This window comes from Phyllopteryx taeniolatus, chromosome 13, assembly GCF_024500385.1.
Source record: "Phyllopteryx taeniolatus isolate TA_2022b chromosome 13, UOR_Ptae_1.2, whole genome shotgun sequence".
Classification (NCBI taxonomy): domain Eukaryota; kingdom Metazoa; phylum Chordata; class Actinopteri; order Syngnathiformes; family Syngnathidae; genus Phyllopteryx; species Phyllopteryx taeniolatus.
Window position 1 is genome coordinate 2347085 of NC_084514.1, and position 16561 is coordinate 2363645.

Sequence of the window (16561 nt, forward strand, 5' to 3'; positions counted from 1 at the left end):
GTCATGCTGCTTTGAACTGTCACTATTCTTAGGATGGTGCAAAGATCATAAACCAGTAAAACTTCAGAGCACAGGATGCGGCTGAGGGTGACTAAGCACAGCGGAGGCCCCCCACCACTCCTCCTCACCACCACTCACTACACACACTGGCCTGTAGTCAACACTATCTTATCTCGGGAAAGGGGGCAAGTCGGGGCTGGCCAGCAGGAAAGCAAACGCACATGGCCACAGCGGGAACCTAGCAATGTTTTTTTTTTTTTTTTTTTTTCAGAAATCAATTGTGAAACTTGGTAAACACGTCCATTTCAAAATTATGTTTTCTTTGAATTCAAATTAACAGCTACACTCAGTAGAAAAGCAGAGAGCAGAATTCAATGAAATGTTTCTTTGTCAAAAACAACTGAGTTGTTTTCTAACTCATTTTTTGTGAAAATTGTTGTTAATGAAGGTGACTTGATAATGTGTGTAGTTGGTTCTTAGTATACCTACTGAATTTTAATTATTTAATTTCAATTTCAAGTAAAAGGGAGTAATGTAAACTATTTTCATTAATGATTGTTGTATAAACCTTAATACCTTTCCACTTTTGTATCACAATATTGCATTTTCAGAGCTAATTCATGGCATATGTGCATGGCAAGGACATGAGATCAAGGGAAGCAAAGGAGGCAGAGCCTCACCTCCACATTAAGAGTTAAAAAAAAAATCATTACATCAAATTCTTTTACATTTTGGTTCTCTACTCTTTGCTGTATTTTGATTTTCTTTTTAAATCCAATAATGTCCATGGTTTTGTTGTTAAAATTGCAGAATTTGCATCTTTCCACTTTATTATATTTATTATAATTATTATTATCCATCCATCCATTTTCTTTAGCGGTTATCTTCACTAGGGTCGCGGGCCAGCTATCTTCGGGCGGGAGGCGGGGTTCACCCTGAACTGGTCACCAGCCAATCGCAGCGCACAAAGAAACAAACAACCATTTGCACTCACATTCACACCTACGGGCAATTTAGAGTCTTCAATCAACCTAACACACGTGTTTTTGGGATGTGGGAGGAAACCGACGTGCCCGCAGAAACCCCACCCAGGCAGGGGGGAGAACATGCAAACTCCACACAGACGGGGCCGGGATTTGAACCCTGGTCCCCAGGACTGTGAGGCAGGCGTGCTAACCAGTCGCCCACCATTCCGGCTATTATTATTATTTTTATTATTTTTTTATTATTATTATTAAAATGAAAATGATAACAGTGCCAGTAGACCTTTCTGTGTCTGTTTGTATTTCAGGTTTCAAATTGCTGCCATGTAAACACACGTTTGCATTTAAAGTTAACGTCAGGTAAAATGTCTGGTATAAATAGCATCTTAACCTAGTAGGGTAAATCTGTACTTAGGAGAGCAAGAGAAGAAAACACTCACAACTTCACCCATGCTACCTCCACAGAAGTCAGGCAAGTGTATCACTGCACCATCAGTGACCGTGCATGCCACAGATTTATTTATGTATTTATTTGAAATTGCTTAAGGTGAAAATAAAGTCCAAACCCTGTAAAATGCAAGTTTCTATAAATAATAATTGCTAATGCTTCCCTCTGCCTTAGAAAGTGATTGATGACAACATGTAGACGCCATGTCAGGCAGAGTTTTAACATTGATAAATAAATTTAAAAAGAAAATACTGGACACTGACTTTGTAAACTTAATCATTTTATTTTGCGTTATGGTTTTGGCTTTCGCCCCTAGAGAGTTTCATTGTATTTGCATACAAGCTCAACATAACACAACGTTTTGTAGTTTACAGTTGGAATGAATGGTCTGTCATTAACATGAAAATGATCTTCTTGTGGACTGACACACATTTTATAGACTTCCAAATGAAACTTTCCCCCACTCCTCAATTGTGTCTTCCAGTGTGTGAACAAGCTCAAGACCGGACCTGCAGCCATATGATCCATCAGCATTAGTCGCACAGTCTCCAGACTAAACACACTCTCATTACGAGGGCTGCGAAGCGCCTGGAGGGCTCTTCCTCCACAAGTTTATTAACACAAGACACAATGTACAATACAACCAGAGGAGTGCTGGACTCGTACGGTAAACAACATTTCCATGTCGGCACCGCTGCTGCTATATAATTGAAGGATTTAAACGTGCATTGCTCAGGGATGACGTGGCAATATGCTTACTGTCGAACATGCTGTACAGTGTAAGCTGTGTGATGATGTCATCTCATTCTGACCACTGCACTGTCGTGGTTTTGTGGTTCTAAGGGCAGAGAAATACAGGAAATACTTGTCATACTTTCTCACAGAACAGTCAAGCGCTTGTCACCTGTATGGAGACACTCCGCACTTGTAGTTTAACATTCACTCTCTGTATTTAGTCATAGATTCACTTGAATTCCATATCTATGTATGGATTTTCTAATGTGTAGAATTCCCCTGGATGTGGTGTTTAGTTTAGTTTATGGATATGCAAGAGTTATAGTGCTAGCTAAAAATAAAAAAAGAGGATATTGTGAAGAAGCTTCATTTTCTTGATAGGGATCCAATCGTGGTTGAGATATCCTGAGTTCTAATCGTTCTCCCTTTGCTGTAGCTTTCCCCCATATACTTCAGCTTCCTCTCACATTCCTGCAACATATGTTAGGTTAACTGAAAACTCTAAATTCTCCATAGGCGTGAATCTGAGTGTGAATGGTTGTTTATCTGTATGTGCCCTGCGATTGACTGGAGACAAGTTCATAGTGTATCCCGCCTCTCGCCAAAGTCAGCTGATAGGCTCCAGCTCAGAAGTGACCCTAATGAGGACCAAGCACTATAGAATATGGATGGATGGATATATTTTGTGGAATTGTAATTTTATATGGGAGAAAAATGGAACCACTTACAGGCTACATATCAGGAACATTTTAGTACTGTGTTACAGTAACTAACCAACACAGACGTGCATAATTCATCATTAAACATAAACGTAATTACTCAGAGATTGTTGTCATGGCCATGGCCACTGGTTGCTAGGTAGAATATGTGTAAACATTCAAAGGCCAATAAACAATTTTACATATGCCAGCCAAGTCCACTTGGCTCTTTAACTGACAAATGAGGGGCTGATGGCATCATGCAAGAACAGGAAGGAAATTTTCACTCACAGTGGTACTGTACTACTTGTTTCTAGGCAGAATTCGGGCATCAAATTTATTTTTTAAGTTGCCCACTAAGCTAACTCGTAAATTAGGATCAGCATGAAAAGGAATAGTCAGGACAGTCAGATAGACTTGATTCAATCTAATTACTCCAAACAAAATGCATTTATACAATACACGTGCATTTTTTTAAATTAGAATCACTACTCTATTTTAAGTATAAAATACAGACTGTAAAAACAAACAATGCATTGCATTTACTGGGGCAGTGCCTCCCTTGTCCCCAATGCAGTCAGCAATCAATTTATCAGTCACAGATCCCGAGATATTTATAAGACATTTATGACTTTATACTGCAACCAACCCAGAAAAACATCAAAATGCTGTATGCATATACATACTTAGTTTGACACAGCTGCATGTGTATAAAACAACAAAATAAAACAATAAAATGACTACTTCACTGTAAAAGTGACATTGTCTGTATACAGCAGACAACTTAAGACGACAAAAGCTGTATCTGCATGTGAATCGTTTCATTGCATTCCAGTATCCTGTCGCTGACGTATAACAATGTCTATGTTTTGAATGATCACTGCCAAGTTTGCTGCTGTCATATTTCTGAAGACAGTTTGTGGTGCTTTCGGCTTATCTATGCAACATTCTGTTATGCCTTTGCATGATGATGGTGCCAACAGACCAATGTTATCTGAAATGGCTTCCGACTATGAGAATGGAGACTCACTTGGGAGTTCTCAGAGTTTTATGATTTAACTACTCAGTCAGTGGGGCAATGGCCAGTTTTTCTGGAGCATTTCTTTTAGCATGCATGAATCCTTAAAAATTTAGAATAAAAGTTAGTTGCATGAAATTATCTAAAAAGCTACGGAGTAACTGATGCTGGAAAATACAGTAAAACTTCAATATATTCTCAAGAAAAAAGTATCAAGACATACTTCTTAATTAATTAAGCAAACACGAGTCAGACTAGACCCCTCATTACCGTCAGAATCTTAATTAGTTATCTTGCCAAGACAATTTGGACTGGAATTGTATGCTTCCATCTTTCTGGGAAGAGTTTGGGTAAAACCCTTATTTTTTCAGCACCACCCCAGTGTGCAAAACAAGGCAAATAAAGGCATGCTTGGATGCGTGTGGTGTGGAAGAAATTGCACAGAACCCTGACCTCAACCCCATCAAACATCAGTGCAAAGGGGGACCAACTTGATGTTTTATTTTCCCATTTTCACTTCTTGTAGGTGTAGTGATCATGTGGCCAAATACATCTGTCTATATGTACTGCATAGTGAAGATTTGAAAATAGAAATAATATGTTGCCTTCATAAAACCTTATTGACTATAGATTATATAAATAGTCTCTGAACTGTACAATAGATTTTCAGGTATTTAACAGTCTCACAAGTGTAAAATTGTTCACCACTGTCTGGGTGGTTGGAATGGCGTTTTTGTGCATATGTGTGACTTTAAGGCTGCAAAACACCAAGCCGACCGGCCATCATGGCTGACAGACATTTGGCACATCGGGCCAGTTAAAGTGACAGCGTACACACCGCAAAAACTCGACCCGACGCGAGACTACTCCTTATCTTGTGCACATGCAGAGAATTCTTCTTCAGCTTTTATAACACTAGACACAATGGTTGTGTAAGTATGTTATCTATGTAATATCTATTTTATGGATGTTCATCTCCGACTTGTGAGGATGATGTCTCCCCTTCATGGTGGATTCTTCAAAGGGAGTACAGGGCCTTGGGTCAGCTCTGGGGTGCTGGCACAGCTCTCAGCTCTGTTATGGTGTGGAGTTTTAGAAATTGCAGCCAATTTAGCATCTAGTGCTGCCTGCCTGTCGTGCTTTTCTTTCTATGGAACACAGAGAGAAACAGTAGTAAGTTCCGTGCCTTGTTAATTCATGTCTGTAACAAGTTCCTCCTCCTCCTCTGGTTGCAAAGGATGGATTCAACATGCTAGTCAGCCTGCTAACGTTCAATAGATTTTGATAGAAATAACCCATGATTTTTGCCAAGCACAAGTGAACAATAACACAAACAATCATGCTCAGTTTCTGTTAAAGAGCTCAAAGACAAATACAAAAAATTATCACCTGATCTAACAAGTTAAGTTTCAATCTCTTGTCAGAGCTTTGCTTTCATCACTCAGTGGATGTATCCTTTCTTTTTCTTCACTTTCTTCCGTCTAGGTGGCCATGTCGTCAATATGCGTATGATGAACTGTAAATGAAGAGAAAAATGTGTGTGCCTTCTTTGGATGCCTTCTTAGCTTTGTGTGTTTGCTTTCGTCACTACCATTTCTTGTCTGGTGCACTGATTCGAGAGCTAACAGCCAGTCAGCATGCTCAATTGTCACTGACTGCCTCCCACGGCCGACCGAAAGCAGCCTGACGACAACTGACTTGTGCCAACCAGGCCGACGACTCTCAACAACGCTCACAGACTCCCCGACGACCGACCATCGGCTTGGCGTGTTGCTGCCTTTCGAGGCCTCGAAAACGGTGGTCAAGTTCCAAATTGTAAAACCTCTGGTTGATACGACTTCATAGAGATACCGCTGTATTTTTTTGTGAAGCGTTTTGGATAAAACTTTAGTTGTTGGAAGGTTAATTATTCTCTGTAGTTGATGTGAAGAAATAACATGTTTGTGGGCAAGTGGCCCTTCCTATGCATGGGCTGAATGGCAAACAGGGTGAATGAAAGAGGATTTTTCGCAGGTCGTTTACGTCTGATTGTATTTGGCCGTCTGCGAGACAAACATTCCAGCACTGTGCTCAAGAATCAGCTGTTTACATTCAGGAAAAGATACTCCACTCTCAAGTATCTGCTAAGCATTAGGCCTTTGAGACACAGAGGCCACATCAAGGAGGTCAACAAAGAACCTAACACCTGGGAGACCCATTTGCATTGAATCGCTGATGCAAAACGGGAAGGCTGAGGAGTTTGGGGGTGGTGGCGTGAGCATTAAAAATGGCCCCAAGGCTGCAAACACTTAAGTGGTGGGACAACAAGTTCCACCACTGCTCCTCATTGTCTTATCTGCAAAAAGAGAGCGAGGGAGACAGCGTGATGTGTGAGGAATGAACTCATATAGCGGCAGGCAGGCAGTGAAGCGAATTGCGCAGCGGCTGACATACTGTGGCTGCTTTTAGTGTCATCTGGAAGACATGGGCCGAGACAATGGCGACTGGCTCGTGAACTGTAAATCATCACATTTATCATACAAGATTGGGTTCCCCACGTGGGCTGTATAGGAGAAACACTTTACCTTGTGCTGCTGTTTAACTCCTGGAACTTGTTATACAAATTCAAACACATGGCAAGTGTGAAGTGCGTCCACCATACAGGGCTTGAGAAATGGCACTTCACGGTGTGAGCAATAAACATTGTAACCCGAGCACACAGGATACTCAAGAATGTGTCTGTCAACTGAAAAGTTAATTTGCGTTTTTATACGCTACCAAAACAACCCCTCCCCCGTAGCCACACTCATCCATTGTGAGGCCATCAGATAGCGCCTTCCAGAAGTCCACACCTGTCTCAGGCCTATGCAGAGGAGATGGATCCATGCATTTTGAGCTTCAGATAGCCTCCAGCCAGGGTTAGTATTGATCTAACGCTTCACTGGTCCTTTGTGAGCGCACCAGCTGCTTTCAGGGGGCTTTTAGATAAGCAATGCAAAGAGAATTGTTTTGCTTTTTTGTTTTTGTTTTTATACATCTTCCCTGAAACCCTCTTTCCTTGCTCCTACATGAAAACCATCACTTAATTCGGTCTAGAATGAAATGTCCTCTCCCTTGATACAAGGCAGCAAATAAGCATTTAAACGTCAGCCTTCAGGGGGAGCAGTGGGAATGGGGTGTATCAGAAATCACATTGTGATAATGCAGCGATGCTGCAGATTTTTACTATTTAATCATCTCTAGAGTGGAAATTGAAACATGTTTTAGTTTATCAGCCACTCTTCTCAGTAGCCTGATTGGATTGGATTGGATGAGGCAGGCAGGTTGGTTGCTTTGCTTTGCATGCTGCAAACATGGAAATGAGTCATATACGCATGTAGACATTTTGCTACTTTGCAGGGGCTGGAGGTGTTCCACATGAACAGCAACTCAGGAGGAAGAGTTACTTCCTAAATTACTCCAAACACTACAGTAGACTGATTGTAAGTTACGTAGATTTATGCACATCACATCTGAATCACTGCTCTGTATTAAGTACAAAATACAGAACAAAGAAAATACAGAACAAAGAAAACAAGAAGTTTCAGGAAGGAATTATAGCACTGTACCCTATTGATTATGAGATGAGTTGATTTGGTATAAAAAAAAAAATGTTATCGGACTGACAACTCTGGATTACGTATGAAATCCATGGAATTTAAAAAGAACGGTGTCATGCGTTTGTGCCCCAAACGTCATGAACGGAACAAAGGACAGGACCCAAAATGCATGACTCCAATTCAAATGGTCATTTTCAAAAAGAGAGGTTTTTGCAGGCAATCCGCAAAGGCAACAGTATCCAAAAAACGTGAGGCAAAAAGGCAAGGTCAATAATCAGAACAGGGTCGAGGCTTAGTATGAGTCGGTGATGTGAAAACAAGGAATGCTGAAAAGTGACAACAAGGTACAACGAACTGGCGACCAGAAGGAATGAGACACGAGGTTAAATGCATGGGGTAATTAGAGTAAACGAAGCACAGGTGGGGAAGATGCTCTCAGGAGCAGGTGTGTATGAGACAGGGGGAAGACTACAACCATAACACACACCCATGGCATCAAATGGCAATAAAAATTGACTTATGCCAGCCACGCCCGCTTGAGATGCACAGGAACAGGTACTAAGTGTTCTGAAGTTTGCATGATGCTGATTGTGAGAGATTTGTACGTTTTGCCATCTGAATCACTACTCTGTATTATATGTAAGCTACATCCAGGTTGGTTTACAACAGAGTTCTGACCCTACAGTGGTTAGATAACACGAATGTGTATGTAAGATGAAACTTAGCTACATTTGATGCAGTAGTAATATAGATAACTACAGTTAATGTGTATGAAAAAAATACTTGTAATCTATGAATATAAAACAATCAAATGAAAAACGGGTAAGTATGGTGGGAAATGAGCGTGCCTCCTTGTACCGCGTGACAATGTATTCTTAAGCGCCTGCGCAAACTACTACATTGCGTGCCGTTCGTAATTTTGAAACGTCATATGTGGAGATCTTTGTTAACCAAGGGTTCCTTTTTTTGTGAATAAATGATGGCCACAATGGATCGATCCATTTGGGATCAATTTGTAAAGGCCTCTTTATACTCCTGCGGCCGACAACGCCTGCATTGCATCACGTGACCGGGAAAAATTGTTGCTGTGCTTAGAATGCCGCAGAGATCATCTCTCGTGATTGGTCTGTTTTAGTCACATGCTGTGATGATTTAATCAGCGTTGCTCCCGGTTCCACATAGCACCTATGCCTCCGCCTTCTCGATCGTTTTTGCAGCAAAATTAAACGTATCATCTGGTCATCTAAGTCCATTTGTTCGAGCAGACTCTGTTCCATGGTCGCCATTGTTGTTGCTTTGTTCCTTGTTACGGAAAGGAAAGTAAAAACGGCTACTGGAAATGGCCACAAAAAAAAAATGCAGCGAAAACTCCACCCTGTGGCGTCCTAGTCAATACCAGCCGCAGTGACACCCTCGACTTGGAGGAGAACTGCAGCACACTTTCAAAACAGCGCACGTGGGTTGTGCTCGAGTATAAAGGCAAACTGCTTGCGGGATAGCCGCAGTGACGTCAGCGCGGATAAAGGAGCCTTAAGTCACAGAAAAACATCCCTGCGGAATTCAGATAACCATGACTGTAAGATTATACTGTCTGCAACTAAATTGCTGCTACCCATTTGTAAAAAATAAAAAGACACAGGCTGTTCTTGTGGAGTGAAAAGATATTTTTGTAATCCAGCAACTCAGCCTGATCGAAGAGGCAGTCAGGTGGGTGAACCAAGGGGGATGGGGTTTGAGGGGGGTGGGGTTGCGTTGCGTGAGGTAGACATGGCGACGAGCCCCTCCCGAGGATGACTCATAGGGCTGCATGGGCTGACACCACACCTCATTCACAACCAATAATGAGCCATGCTAATGAGCAGGACAGCCACCCTGCATGCTCATCATTAAGCAGGCCGGTGATTCATGTGTCCAGCCTGGAAGCATCATCAAGAGATAAGGCTATAGGGAAGCAATGGGCATAGATCACCTAAGGTCGTGTACTCATTTGAATTAATAAGCTTTTTTGTGCACGTCAGAATTGGACTAGAATTCCCTTAAAATGTGGCTTGTAACCATGTGTGATTTAAAGTAACCTCTTCAAATAATTACCAAAGGTGAGGGAAAATATTGTGAAACTTGCATGTGCATTTTCCAGCCTGCTGACACTATATCTGATGAAGCTTAATCAGGAGCATCATTATAAATCATTTCAGCCCGTCGCTGTCTGAGAACCAGAAACTGTATTCAAAACAATCTCAGCATCTTTGTCCCATGTTGCAGCCCCCTTTCCATTTTTACGCCGCACCCCTCCCTCGCTATCCTCTCCCTGGCCATCTAGAGACACTCCTAAGCCCCAGCTGGGGGAAATAAGGTGGCAGGGTGTACGTGGGGGGAGGGTTTCCAAAGGGTAAGTGATTGCCCTCTAGGGGACGAAGCAGAGAGAAAAGAGAGGGGGGCCTTATCGGCCCGGCCTCCAATAGCACTGCTGGCTACCACCCAGGGCCGGGAGAAAGGGAGTGGGGGAAGGGGGCATTGGATGGCGTACAAGAGTAGCCAGCTCGATGCTGCTCACTCTTGACACAGCAAATGTCAACAGGGAGCTCCCCTACATCTACACCCGGTTGGTTGTATGGGCAAGGCTACATAAATGCATTCAAAATAAGCTTCGTTGTGTCTTTGTTTTTCAGTAGATTACGAAAATACACACAAAACTAGCTTCATGAAAGGGCGGGGTCAATTCAGATGCAGTTGTGAATACTGGCTTTGATTTTAACTTAATATTGGGTCGTTTATTATTTTTTACATCTAAATCCATGGAAATAATCTTACAAAATCTTAGCATTTGGTTGTTGTCTAAAGGACTATTAGATCATCATTCTAGTTATTTGTATTTATAGCTTTTTTTTTGCATGCTTTAAACTATTCTGCAATGCCACATTTTACCATGAAGTATTTTTTAAAAATCATTTTCCTTCATTTTCATTGCTCCATGCCCGAATCTGTAAGGGTGTCCACTTCGATGCTGATCCAAATTTGGATTATTTGGCTTTGGTAGGTACGTACTGTCATTCTAGTTTCAGTGGCACACATTAAACTATGCTAGTACAAGTTCATATCACAATATATACTCACATGTATTAATTTGAGACATGATTTTCATGTTTGATATAATTGTCGCATTGATCTAGCATTGTTTAGCCTTGGTGGAGGTCTGCACTGACAATCACTGTAGTTATTTCTAGACTTTGATCCCCGTGCATGCTTTATATTGTATATATACAATACTAATACCATAATTCAGACATATGTAATAGTTCTGTCTGTGACTTTGTTGCTGATCCAAATTAGGTGTTGCTACTTCTGAGAGATGTACTCTTGCTAAGTCTAAATCATGCCATTTATATATTTTCACCCAGATTTTTTTCATTCAACCATTTTATTATTGGGGTATTTATTTTTAGTTTTTTGATAATTTTTCAGTGACCAGTGCCTGACTTCCAATGAAGAAATGCAATCCCATGTACAAGTCAGACACTGTATCAATAAAGTTGTGCAATTTGGTGCTGAACCATAATAGGCCTGTAACATTTACACGCTTTAAACGGTATGCCAAGTCCAAACCATGCACTCATTTGTACTCATTTGACGTTTTTATATTTTGCGTCATTTCTCCGCATACATTAATCATAAGGACAAACATCAGCCATATGCAGAGTGTGTTTATCTAAGAATGTGGAGCTGCTGCAAATGATTATTTAAACAGTACTTACGGGCAAGCCCAAACCATACCACAAACTCATTTATATAAACAGTACAATATTTGACTTTTTCACTTTCGCTTAATATCTTGTTTTTCTTTGAGATGTTCCCTTGTTTCTCAATACATTAATGACAAAATTCAGGCACAAGCAGAGGTTGAGTAGCTACAAATCCGGTGCGGATCCAAATTAGACAAATTAGAAACTGGGGTACCATTCTGTGTTTGCATGCTTTTTAAACTCACCACATGAGCATTACTCCATATGTAAATCAAAGCATATAATCACTTGGATTTATTTGACCCACATTCTTCCTTAATTAAAATGTGCAAATATAATGTTACATGCAACACTTTTGAGAGAGAGAAAAAAAGACCTGGGGAAAAAAAATACTGTACTACTGACCTACTTCTTTCCCTCCCACACACACACAAACACACGCACACGCACAGAAAGAGAAACAGACAGGAAAGAAACGTCACCAAAATTAGCTAGGGCAATAACACTTAGTTAAATGCACGTAAGGTAAAATGAGCTGATATCGAAGATGACGGACAATACTGTGGTTTGTGGCTCCATTTCGTTAAAATACACAAGCCCGTAGACGGGCAGCGTGCATGCAGCGCATCCAGGCGTATGCAACAGTGTCCAAGCGCCACCTTCAGTATCCAACCTGAGGGAGAGGAAGTGGGGGGGGGGGCGAAGCAAATAATCACATCTCTTTGCTGCACACACATCTGCAAAATACAATATTTAATACTGTAACGCCTAGAACGAGAACATATGCACTTTCTTTTCACTTTCACGCCCACTAATGCTGCATGCATGATGGTCATCTTGGTGTGCATATTTCGCTCGTCTATGCCGAAGTGTTGGCCCAGACACTGCGTAGCACCAACAACACCCCCCCACACTCCTCTTCTCCTCCTCATCCGGGGAGGACTAAAAGGGTTAAGAGGAGTCTTGGATGGATTCGGCTGGGCGGAGTGCAAGCGACGTGATTGGACGTCGCACCGTGACGCAGACGACACGAAAAAGCCGATAACTAGTTAAGAAGGCAGTTTGGAAGTCTGCAAAAAGAGTGCAGAGCTTGAGACGCGCGCGTTTGGACGCCTAAAAAAAAAGAAAAGAAACGAAAAGAAAAGACCGGTGTGCCCAGACCCCAGAGAAAGAGGAAGAGAGAGAGAGAGTGTTGAGAGACGTTGGGGTGGCACCATGGTGCAACACACCGACAACAGCGAGACGGACGGGAGCATGTCACGGGAGGCGACCGACTCGGAGGAGAGTGAATTTATGGCGTGCAGCCCGGTGGCCATCAACCCGGACTGGTGCAAAACCGCCACGGGCCACATCAAGAGACCCATGAACGCGTTCATGGTGTGGTCCAAGATCGAGCGGAGAAAGATCATGGAGCAGTCGCCGGACATGCACAACGCCGAGATCTCCAAGCGGCTCGGCAAGCGGTGGAAGATGCTGAAGGACAGCGAGAAGATCCCGTTCATACGGGAGGCGGAGCGGCTCCGGCTCAAGCACATGGCCGACTACCCCGACTACAAGTACAGACCCAAGAAGAAACCAAAGCTCGACAGCTCCAAGTCGTCGTCGTCGGCGCCGTCGCCGGAGAAGTGCGGCAAAATGGCAAAGACCCCCAGCAAGAAGTGCAGCAAGATCAAGACCAAGGGCGGCCCCAAGTCCTACGCGGACGAGTGCGGCGGCGTGTTCCCGGCCTTCAAGGCGGCCAAAGTCATCAAGAGCGAGCCCGTGAGCGACGAGGAGGACGACGACGAAGACTTCGAGGAGGACTACCGTATGCACCAGCACATGCACCGCCACCAGCGGGTCGGGGGGATTAAGGAGGAGCGCCTGAGGCCGTACAACGTCGCCAAAGTGCCGGCCAGCCCCACGCTGAGCTCCTCGGCCGAGTCTGAGGGGGCCAGCATGTACGAGGAGCTGCGCGGCTCCACCAACACCGCCGCCAACAGACTCTTTTACAACATCAAGAACATTTCCAAGCAGAGCGCTTTGCACGCTGCTTCCGTCTCACCAGCATCCTCCAGGTCGGTCTCCACATCCTCCTCCTCCTCCTCCTCATCCTCCTCCTCCTCCTCCTCCTCCTCCTCTTCTTCCTCATCCAGCAGCTCCTCTTCCGAGGACGCGGACGATTTGCTGTTTGACTTTAGTTTGAATTTCGCCCCCAGCGCGTCTGGTTCGGAGCTGGGCAACCCCAATTCAGGGAACCTGTCGTTGTCCCTTGTGGATAAAGACCTGGACTCGTTCAGCGAGGGCAGCCTGGGTTCTCACTTCGAGTTCCCAGACTATTGCACGCCTGAACTCAGTGAGATGATCGCGGGGGACTGGCTGGAGGCCAACTTTTCCGACCTGGTCTTTACATACTGAGCGAAAAAGTAATAACACGGAGGGGAGAATTCAATGATATGTTTGTCCTGATCAAGTTGTCCCTAAAGACCCTGTCTCCCTCTTGTTTTTGGGGGGTGGTCCTGTGTTTCAGGACCAGCAGGCAAGGTGAGGTTTGAGATGCTTATGAAGCTGGTAGCAAAAAAATGTAAAAAACAAACAAACTTTTTTTTTAATTGTTATCTGGCAACATGACAGGGTTTTATGGATTTTTTTCCCCCCCGCCACATAAGGGGGAAAAACACAAACTTCTATGCATCTTATCCTCTTTTTAGACAAACTGCAGGGAGACGAAACTTGTGGACTGACTCGAAGCAAATCTGTGAACTGTTCAGGATGTTACTTTAACAAGAGAAAAAAAAAATTTCTGTAATTTCTAAATCAAATGTTTTTGTTTTTTGTAACCGATTCTGTTTACCTCCTCCTTGTTTGGATAAATTTGACAAACCTCAGCAGCGTACACACAACACGTGGAGGAAACATTTTGATACATGACAGACCTCATCTTTTTAAAAGAAAAAGTAAGATATTTTCAGGCATATTTTTGTACAGTCAAAAGGGAATGTTCTTACTGTGCTTTCAGTGAGTTTCAGGCACTTCTTCCCTTTATCCTTTTTTTGTTTGTTTTTACGCATGCAAGGGAGTCCTGGTTTTAAGGATTAAGTTAAATTAAAACTTGCATCAAAAATGCCTTGTGATTTTTCAGCTAGGTCTTTTGTACAGTTGTAGAGCAGATTTGTTGAGTATTTGTAGACAATACAATGGCGTCATGGGGGATACACATACCTCAGAGCTGGAACTAGTTTCAAGATTGTATATGTACTGTAATATAGTAAAGTTAGGAGTTTATGTATATCATACTCGTGATATGTGGATGGGTCCCGATCGCAGGTGTGAAACTGGATTTTTTGGTATTTTTATGGCACATACTGTTTTTTCGCCCCTCTCATTTTTTTGTGCAATATAATACTCTTTAAGAAACAGACCATCAAAAAATTGTAGCAAGTGATGGGAAAATTTGAACAGACTTGTGCACTGTCGACATCGTCTCATGTTATGATGCTGAAGCCTGTCCGGGCAGACAAAGAATAAAAACAAATCAGCTGGAACTGATGCAAAACAAGTTCGTATGGCCTGTGGTGTGATGAATACAAACACATTTTGAATGTTATTGGAAATATTGTGGGGAGAACCAACCAGTTGACATGACGATTACTTCTGCAAAACGGCATGGTGTGGTACAGTTGTGGTCAAAGCAAGCAAAAAAAAGTACATTCCACACTCCTGTTTCATTAAATGAAACTTTATTTTAAAACTGAAGACTGCCTTCTTTTTTATCATAAACCATAAACCTGTATTTTTTATTTCTTGCACTTAAAAAAGCAGTTATTTTTTTTTTATGTGAGCCTCACATATGAAGTCTGTTTGATTAAAAAAAAAAAAAAAAAAAAGGTTTTGGACTACGACTTAATTATATGCCGAGACATTTTTATTTTTTCTTGTTGGAAGTTCTGGGCAGTCGTTACTTCGCATTCCGAGTGTGAACCTGTCATCTTTTTTGAATAAATAACAACCTACCACCATAGACTGTCCTTTCAGTTTGTGAATATATGTACACAACTGTTACTTGTTTTGAAAACGGATGTGTTAACAGTATGATGCCTCGTTTGTATTTAGGCAGACACTATGAGAAGTGGATGGGCTCAAACGAACATGTGAATTCACATTTAATAATAAAAAAAATATTAATAAAAATAATTTAAAAAAAAAAAGAATGAAAGAAAACTGCCTAACTCCAGTGTTGAAACTGATTTTCTTCCACAACTTGTCCACTTGAAAGTGGTTGCTGCGCCTTTAAGCAATTGAATCGCCCGCTTGCTGGCGCTCAGCGACGCGATTGGTGGGCTCGGTGGTCCCCTTGGAGACGGAGCTGGAAAGAGGAGCCGCTTCTCCCACCCTCTTCCCTCCCTCATTCTCTTTTCCCTCCCCAACCCAGCATGTCTGGCCTCCATTCAAAAAAGTAGCTCCATGCTCAGCGCTGAGCCGCTTGAGTGATGTGCAAATATATTTTTTTTAAATTAATAAAGCACCACATCTGACATATGCTCACTCTGAGATAAACATTTGCACTTATTCCAGGCAGATGTCGTGTAATCTATAAAAATGGGTTGTTAGGAACATAATTCCTCTGTGGATATTGAGCCTAGCGATCCATTAATTCTTAAAAATATCACTAGTTACTGTTCCAAGTGGATAGCGTGTCATGTGGAAAGACACTTTAAAATGATTCGTTTTCAGTCGATACTACACTTACTATTTAGACAAACTGAATAGCAACAAGTTGAAATTAAAGAAAATGCAAGTTGAGGGCCACACTCATAAGAAAATTATACTACCAGAATGAAGTTGTAATCCTATGAGAATAAAGATGTAATTTTTCAACAAAAGAAAGTGAATTTAGTTATTTATTCCAATAAAATGATTAGACTTAAAAGAAAAACTACTTTTACAATAATAAGGTTTACAAAGGAGTACCAGGGAGAGAATTAAAATGAATCTGATCATCAAAAAACTGACAAGGATAAAGTCACATTTTCTAAGAAGTAGTCATTTTAAAAGAATAAAGTGTACGAAAGGGATCTTGGGACAACACTCAACAGTCCACATCACAGCTACTATATGTGTATCTTCTGGATATTACAACACTTTTAAGAAGAATAGAAAGGAAAATAAATTAATTTAAAATGAATTTTAAAAAGATTAGTCATTAATTATACTACATGTACAGGTAAGTCAGAATGAAAATATTTTGGGGGTATATATATATATATATATATATATATATATATATATTATAAAAAAAAATTGGGGCAGAAAAAGAAATTGCAATAAGAATAAATGTATATATTTAAAGAAAAAAATTCTTCCCAACGAAGAACTAAATGC

The 16561-nt window shown here is 41.7% G+C and overlaps 1 protein-coding gene across 1 annotated transcript; it reads left to right on the top strand.

Moving 5' to 3' along the window:
- Positions 1-7910: 7910 nt before the first annotated feature.
- Positions 7911-15339, top strand: sox11a (SRY-box transcription factor 11a). The gene is made up of 2 exons (XM_061795845.1): positions 7911-8015; positions 12071-15339. Exon 2 carries the CDS (start codon positions 12416-12418, stop codon positions 13595-13597), a length of 1182 nt encoding a protein of 393 aa, XP_061651829.1. The 5' UTR covers positions 7911-8015; positions 12071-12415; the 3' UTR covers positions 13598-15339.
- Positions 15340-16561: the final 1222 nt, after the last annotated feature.

Coding starts and splice junctions, on each gene's coding strand:
- sox11a (XM_061795845.1), top strand. CDS start 12,416: ATGGTGCAACACACCGACAACAGCGAGACGGACGGGAGCATGTCACGG.